This window comes from Colobus angolensis, unplaced genomic scaffold (assembly GCF_000951035.1).
Source record: "Colobus angolensis palliatus isolate OR3802 unplaced genomic scaffold, Cang.pa_1.0 Scaffold1, whole genome shotgun sequence".
NCBI classification, from domain to species: domain Eukaryota; kingdom Metazoa; phylum Chordata; class Mammalia; order Primates; family Cercopithecidae; genus Colobus; species Colobus angolensis.
Window position 1 is genome coordinate 12,760,164 of NW_012110918.1, and position 7,500 is coordinate 12,767,663.

A 7,500-nucleotide genomic window follows, 5' to 3' on the forward strand; every position below is an offset into this window, starting at 1 on the left:
GATAGAGCAAGACTCCGTATCAAAAAAAAAAAAAAAAGAGATCAGTGGTTCAACTTGAGCTGCACATTCAAGTCACCTGAAGAGCTTTCAGAAATTCTGATGCCCAGGCATCACCCGAATTAAATCAGTCTCCCCAGCAGGGCCCAGACAGGCCTCAGGAGCCCCCTAAGTGAGTTCAATGTACAGCCGAGGGAGTACTCACTGTTTCGAAAGAAGATTACCAACTGAACTCAGTGAGCAAACGCTGTTGTAGATAAGATTTTAACTACGGGCCGGGCGCGTAGCTCACACCTGCAATCGCAGCACTTTGGGAGGCCGAGGCGGGTGGATCACCTGAAGTTGGGAGTTCAAGAGCAGCCTGACCAACATGGTGAAACCCCGTCTCTACCAAAAATACAAAATTAGCTGGGCGTGGTGGCGCATGCCTGTAATCCCACTTACTCGGGAGGCTGAGGCAGGAGAATCGCTTGAACTCGGGAGATGGAGGTTGCCGGGAGCCAAGATCGCACCACTGCACTGCAGTCTGGGCAACAAGAGTGAAACTCCGTCTCAAAAAAAAGATTTTAACCACTTAGCTGCAGAATACTTTACCTGTAAGGGGGCCTGCGCTTCTCCCCAGCATACTGGAAAAGGTCATCAGTGAAAAACTTGGGCACCTTGTAGTCTTCCAAAAGTTTCCTTCTTTTAGGGTGTTCACCATAGCTGCTGTCAAAGATGTAAAGGGGACTGTCATCTCGAGTGCTCTCCATGTACTCGATGTAATATTTCATCTTCATCTTCACTGAGTAGCCATCGTTATCCTCACCACACTTGAACTTCTGGTTCCGATATTTCCTTTTCAGGCGCTCCAGAGTCCATTTCTCCTGCGCAGACCAGCCCTCTTGTGCATTCAACAAAACCACGGGCTTGTAAGGTCTTTCATACCGCTCCACAAACTCTTCCACAGACAGCTGTAAAGCATCTGCCCTTTCCACGTTATCCTGAGGGAATCAGAAAAGACTTGTCCAGTTAAAAAGAAAAAAAAGTCCAGTGGCAGATAAGGGTGTCCCCAAGGCTAACTGGTAATGGCAAACCGAAGGAAGTTGACTCTCATCTGGCTCCTCCGGGGTGGGGGGAGGGCGCGTGCGTGAGGCCACGTCGTTCCTAGAGCCACCCCCCCCCCCCACGAGAGCCTTGACAGCCAGGTCCCCTAGGGGACCTGCCGCCCAAAGGAGTCAGGAACGACTGGCCTTCTAGTTGAGAGCGCCACAGGCATGGGACTCCCGTCGTCCGCCGGAGCAGACGGGCGGCCACAGCAGGGGAGGAAGCAGGCCCGCCCCGGAATCCGCGCCTCAGGGACCCCAAACTCCGCGGGGTGCGGCTGAGCCTCTACGAGGTCCTGGATGCCGTGCTCGGGGCGACGGCAGCCCCGGGCCCAGAGAAAAGTGCGCAGTGGCTGGAGGTGCCGATGCCCGGCCTGGCCACCCCCGCCCGACCCGCTCACCGCCACGGCCGCCGGACTCAGCGAGAAGCTCTCGTAGTAGTTGTGCCGGGTCCAATCCAGCGAGTCCTTCAGCTCCGGCCGCGCACTCCGCTTGGCCTCGCGGATGCGCTTCTTGCTCTTGTGGTTCATTCTGCGGCGTCACCAGCTGGTTCCGCTACGACCTCGGCGCAGCCCGCTTCCTGCCACTAACGCACCCCTCCCCGGGATGGGCGGCGGCGACGGCGGCAGCACCAAAACGCCCTTCGCTCCGTCCCGGCGCCTTTAAAGTCGCCTTCCAGAAAATTCACTTCCCAGCCACCTCCCGAGCCTCGGGTTGGGCAAGCGGCCGCCGTCTTCCCCGTCCCTACGCCTCTCGCGGTCTGCCATTGGCTTCGGCGGCCCTGGGGTCCGCCCTCACACACGGCGGGCCTCCGCCATGTTGGGAAGGTCACGTCGGATGCGTCACTGCCCCGCCCTGCCCTGCCCCTCCCGCGCTGCCGCTGTGCGCATCACTTCCGGTCGCGCCAGCCGCAGGTTGCCAGTCCTGCGCGTCTGTGTCTACTTCGCTTTGCTGCGGGGTTTCTTCGCTTGCAGCGCGGCAAGGTTATCACCAGAGCCGTGCTTTCCCCTTCTTGCAGTCAGGTGCTAGAGCCACGTGGCCCGGGGCTTCCCGCTTGCACAGCCTGGCAGCCCGGAGCCTTCCACGGTCCCCCGCCCACCCGGGGCCCAACGACTCCCCCCTGGGCGAGCACGATTTCCGAGGACAGGGGGTCCGGGCCCAGCGCTTTCGATTCTCGGAGGAGCCGGGCCCAGGAGCCGACGGGGCCGTCCTGGAGGTCCACGTCCCGCAGGTGCGTGCAGCAGCACCCGCCGGGAGGCGCCGGAGGGCAGGAGCGGTTCTCGGCTGACTTGGCTGGAGTCCTGAGGGACGGCGGGATGCGGACGCTCAGCTGCGCAGCTTCCTGCTTTAGGTTGGCCCCCGGAGCGAAAATGTCGGATATGAATCCCTTCGGTGCATTAAATGTCTCTGTAAGAATTTTGGAGACCCTGCCAAGAAGTGACCCTGGTCACTATGTTGGTCAGGCTGGTCTCGAACTGTAAGCTTAAATGATCCTCCCGCCTCGACCTCCCAAAGTGCTAGGATTACAGGCGTTAGCTTCCGCGCCAGGCCGGCTTTCTCCACATCGAATCTTTCCTTCCAGGAAAGTGACATTCTTGACTGACCTGTAATGCTTCTTTTGATCTTGTTCAAGGGTTTCTTGATTCATCCTTGTCTCGGACCAGGGTTTCCAGTTTTATTTGGTGCCCTAATAGTTTTTTCCGTTGGACCTCGCTTCTTTCTCTAAGCTCACAGCTGCCACAAAACTCTCAATGATAATTCTTTTTTTTTTTTTTTTTTTTGAGACACTGTCTCTCGCTCTGGCGCCCAGGCTGGAGCGCAGTGGCGCGATCACAGCTCACTGCAACCTCCAACTCCCGGGTTCAAGTGATCCTCCCGCCTGCCTAAGTACTGGGATTACAGGAGTGAGCCACTATGCCCTGCCTGTCTTAGGTTTTTCAAAGCACTTTCACGTTGCTGTATTTCATTTGGTTTTAACAGCAGCTTGTGAGGCATGTCCCATGCTAAAGAAACAGCTTTAGAGAAGTTAAATGGCAGGCAGAGGCGGGAGGATCGCTTGGGACCAGGAGTTTGAGACCAGCCTGGGCAATATAGTGATACTACGTCTCTACAAAAAACAGAAAAATTAGTCAGGCATGGTGGCGTGTGCCTGTAGTTCCAGCTATTCCGGAGGCTGAGGTGGGAGGATTGCTTGAGCTGGAGAGGTCAAGGCTGCTGTGAGCTATGATCAGGCCACCGCACTCAGGCATAAGCAACAGAGCAAGACCTTGTCAAAAAGAGAGAGAGAAAAAAAAAAGATTGGAGTGGAGGCTATTTCTGATTGTCTCCAAACAGCTTCACGTTTTTTTGTTTTTGACCCAGACGCTCGCTCTATTGCCCTGGAGTGCAGTGGTGGGCTCACTGCAACATCAACCTCAGGCTCAAGTGATCCTCCCACCTCAGCCTTTCAAGTAACTGAGACTACAGGCATCAACTACTACACCTAATCTGGCTTCAGGGATTTTTTTTTTGGAGACACAGTCTCGCTCTGTCGCCCAGACTGTAGTGCAATGGCACAATCTCGGCTCACTGCAACCTCCGCCTCCCGGGTTCAAGTGATTCTCCTGCCTCAACCTCTCGAGTAGCTGGGATTACAGGCGCCTGCCACCATGCCTGGCTAATTTTTGTATTTTTAGTAGAGATGGGGTTTCGCCATGTTGGCCAAGCTGGTCTCGAACTCCTGACCTCAGGTGATCTACACCCCCCCCCCCCCCCGCAAAGTGCTGGGATTACAGGCATGAGCCACCGTGCCCAGCTGGCTTCACGTTTAAATACACTTGCATTTCTTCCTAAATGTAGGGGGTGATGGTACTGCCTGTGAGAATAGAAGCCTCTTTTTTTTTCTTTTTTGGAGCTGGAGTCTCGCTCTGTCACCCAAGCTGGAGTGCAGTGGCATGATCTCGGCTCACTGCAAGCTCCACCTCCCGGGTTCACGCCATTCTCCTGCTTCAGCCTCCGGAGTAGCTGGGACTACAGGCGCCCACCACCACGCCCGGCTAATTTTTTTTTTGTATTTTTAGTAGAGACGGGGTTTCACCGTGTTAGCCAGGATGGTCTCGATCTCCTGACCTCATGATCCGCCCGCCTCGGCTTTCCAAAGTGCTGAGATTACAGGCGTGACCCACTGCGCCCGGCCTGTGGTTTTTTTTTTTGAAACACAGTGTCACTCTGTTTCCCAGGCTGGAGTGCAGTGGCGCAATCTCGGCTCACTGCAACCTCCGCCTCCGGTGTTCAAGCGATTTTCCCGCCTCAGCTTCCCGAGTCCCTGGGATTACAGGCACGTGCCACCACGCCTGGCGAATTTTTTTGTATTTTTAGTAGAGACGGGGGTCTTCACTGTGTTAATCTGGCTGGTCTCAAACTCCTGACCTCAGGTGATCCGCCTGCCTCAGCCTCCCAAAGTGCTGGGATCACAGGCGTGAGCCACCGCGCCTGGCCCCTGACTAGCAATATCTTATTTGCTTGCTAGTTGCCTGTCTCTCTACAGTAGGATATGTGCTCAGGGAGAGCTACATCCCCAGTCTAGGAATGGTCCCTGATACTCTGACACTAGAAGCACTTGTTGATGTTGAATGAAGAATGCTATCAAGAGTTTCTATCATATTGCATTGCAGTTTTATATTCCCAAAGGTCATGGATTGGTGAACAGGGTTGCCATTTTTGTAATGGACGCCAATGCCTGACAGAAATTGCTGTATAAATGATTCCAACTTCCAGCAGCTAAATTATTTATGGCACACAAAAACGTTCTTTTCAGGTCCTGCATCTCCAGTATGGAATGTATGTTTGGCCCTGTGCTGTGGTCCTGGCCCAGTACCTTTGGTTTCACAGAAGATCTCTGCCAGGCAAGGCCATCTTAGAGGTACAAATGCCCCTGAAGTTTCCAGAGTTCTGGGTTATGTTCAGATGTGTTTACATGTGTATATTGCTTGTTATTAGCTTTTGTTAAGTATTTTTAAATCAGGTAATTTAACTAGTTTGTAAGGTCTGTGAGCTAAGAATGTTGTTTTGTTTTTGTCCTAAGGTACAGAGATAATCCTGGAACTTTTTTTCATTTAAAAAGTGGTTTTTTTGGCTGGGCATGGTGGCTTATGCCTGTAATCCCAGCATTTTGGGAGGCCGAGGCGGGGGCATCATTTGAGGTCAGGAGTTTGAGACCAGCCTGGCCAACATGGTGAAACCCCATGTCTACTAAAAATACAAAAATTAGCCAGGCACGGTGGTGCATGCCTGTAATCCCAGCTACTTGGGAGGCTGAAATAGGAGAATTGCTTGAACCCTGGAGGCAAAGGTTGCAGTGAGCAAAGATCGCACCATTGCCCTCCAGCCTGGGCAACAGAGCGAGACTCCATCTCAAAAAAAAAAAGTGGTTTTTTAAAAAAGACACTGGGTGTGATGGCTTACACCTGTAATCCTAGTACTTTGGAAGGCTGAGGTGGGAAGATCTCTTGAGCCCAGGAGTTTGATATCAGCCTGGTCAACATAGCGAAACCCTGTCTCTAAGAAAAAAGAAAGAAGTGTTAGAGACTATAGGTGGACCACAAAGCCTAAAATATTTACTCTCTAGCCCTTTAGTTTGCTGACCGCTATTCTAGATGAAGCCCCTGAATCCCTTCCACGGCCGTGGCAGTCTTTAAGGCCATTGTTTTTTAGGTGTCCCAGCAGTGTCATGCAGGCTTTTTACATTCAGGTTGCTGTAACAAAATACTGCAGTGCTTTTTACATTCAGGTTGCTGTAACAAAATACCATAAACTGGGTAGCTTATAAATAACAGAAATTTATGTCTTTGGCCGGGCACTGTGGCTCACGTCTGTAATCCCAGCACTTTGGGAGGCCAACGTGGGCAGATCAGCTGAGGTCAGGAGTTCAAGACCAGCCTGGCCGACATGGTGAAACCCCATCTTTACTATAAATAGAAAAAATTAGCCAGGCGTGATGGCACATGCCTGTAGTCCCAGCTACTCAGGAAGCTGAGGTAGGAGAATCGCTTGAACCCGGGAGGTGGAAGTTGGAGTGAGCTGAGATCATGCTGCTGCACTCCAGCCTGGGCGACAGAGCAAGACTGCATCTCAAAAATCTAAAAATAAAGACATTTGTGTCTCAGTTTCGGAGGCAGTGAAGTCCCAGCATCAAAGTCCTTACAGGTTCAGTGTCTGGTGAGGGCCAGAATTCCAGTTCAGTGGCCTCTGTGTTCTTAAGTGCCTTAAGAAGCAAGGCAACTCTCCAGGGCCTTTTATAGGGGCACTAATCATGACAATTCTGCCTTTATGTAATTGCCCCCCAAGGCTCACATCAGATGGGTAATTAGGATTTGAACATACGAATTTTGGGTGAACACAAACGTTCAGACCGTAGTATAGCCCTTTCTGTTTTTGGAAATGTTGAGATTAGTGTAAAAAATACATCCCATTCTCTTTCTAACCTCACTATCTGGCCTCAGACTGGTGAAGGCTTGGAAAAACCAATTTTATCACATTTGCAGAAATAGACTTTCACACCATACTTAAGACCAAAGGCTAAATAAAATAGACAAACCAGAAGCTTAACATCCCACTCTTAACTTTTACTACACCAAGTAAATGAAATTAGGGGTAGGATTTGGCACACACCTCTGGCCCTAGTTGTAATTGCTAGGCACTCAATTAATCTCTATGTCCTTCCTTCAACTGGAAAATGGGAAGCTTCTGTTTATGCTAATACTTATGAAGGCATTCTCTGGTATTATTTCTTAGTGTCTACAAAGCGTCTTGCCACTTTCAAGGCCCAACTGGAAAATCTTTACTAGAAAGCCATGTTACAGACCTGTTAGGTTTTAGCTAGAGAAGAGCAATCAACTATAGAACATGCTAACAGAAGTGAAAACTAGGCCGAGTGCTGTGGCTCATGCCTGTAATCCCAGCACTTTGGGAGACTGAGGCTGGCAGATCACTTGAGGTCAGGCGTTTAAGACCAGCCTGGCCAACATGGTGAAACACTTAAATACAAAATACTATCTGGGTGGCTGGCCATGGTGGCTCACGCCTGTAATCCCAGTACTTTAGGAGGCCAAGACAGGTGGATCACCTGAGGTTTGGAGTTCGAGACCAGCCTGACCAACATGGAGAAACCCCGTCTCTACTAAGAAATGTAAAATTAGCTGGGCTTGGTGCACGCCTGTAATCCCAGCTACTTGGGAGGCTGAGGCAGAATTGCTCAAACCCAGGAGGCGGAGGTTGCAGTGAGCCAAGATTGCACCATTGAACTCCAGCCTGGGCAACAAGAATGAAACACTTGTCGTAAAAAAAAAAAAAAAAAAATTAGCTGGGCTTGGTGGACAGCTACTCAGCAGGCTGAGGCAGGAGAATCACTGGAACCCGGGAAGTAGAGGTTGCACCACTG

General features: G+C 51.5%; 2 protein-coding genes across 4 annotated transcripts in view; one reads left to right on the top strand and one right to left on the bottom strand.

The window, feature by feature from the left end:
* Window positions 1-1,938, bottom strand: part of JMJD6 (jumonji domain containing 6) — a 13,889-nt gene extending 11,951 nt beyond the window's left edge. The window contains exons 1-2 of the mRNA XM_011951747.1: window positions 1,484-1,938; window positions 592-980 (exon numbers count right to left, since the gene is read on the bottom strand). Of these exons, the coding sequence (XP_011807137.1) occupies window positions 592-980; window positions 1,484-1,612 (518 nt within the window). The 5' untranslated portion in view covers window positions 1,613-1,938. The remainder of the gene's footprint in view (window positions 1-591; window positions 981-1,483) is intronic.
* Window positions 1,939-1,964: 26 nt separating this feature from the next.
* Window positions 1,965-7,500, top strand: part of METTL23 (methyltransferase like 23) — a 6,820-nt gene continuing 1,284 nt past the window's right edge. Inside the window, exons 1-2 of one of the 3 annotated variants that reach the window (XM_011951636.1) lie at window positions 1,965-2,491; window positions 5,784-5,785. Coding sequence is in view for 1 of the 3 variants with exons in the window: in XM_011951498.1 (XP_011806888.1) it covers window positions 4,900-4,983 (84 nt within the window). In the remaining 2 variants the exon portion in view is untranslated. Of the gene's footprint in view, window positions 2,492-4,878; window positions 4,984-5,783; window positions 5,786-7,500 lie in introns of all 3 variants that reach the window. The other 2 variants (XM_011951498.1, XM_011951574.1) reach the window with 2 other exon arrangements.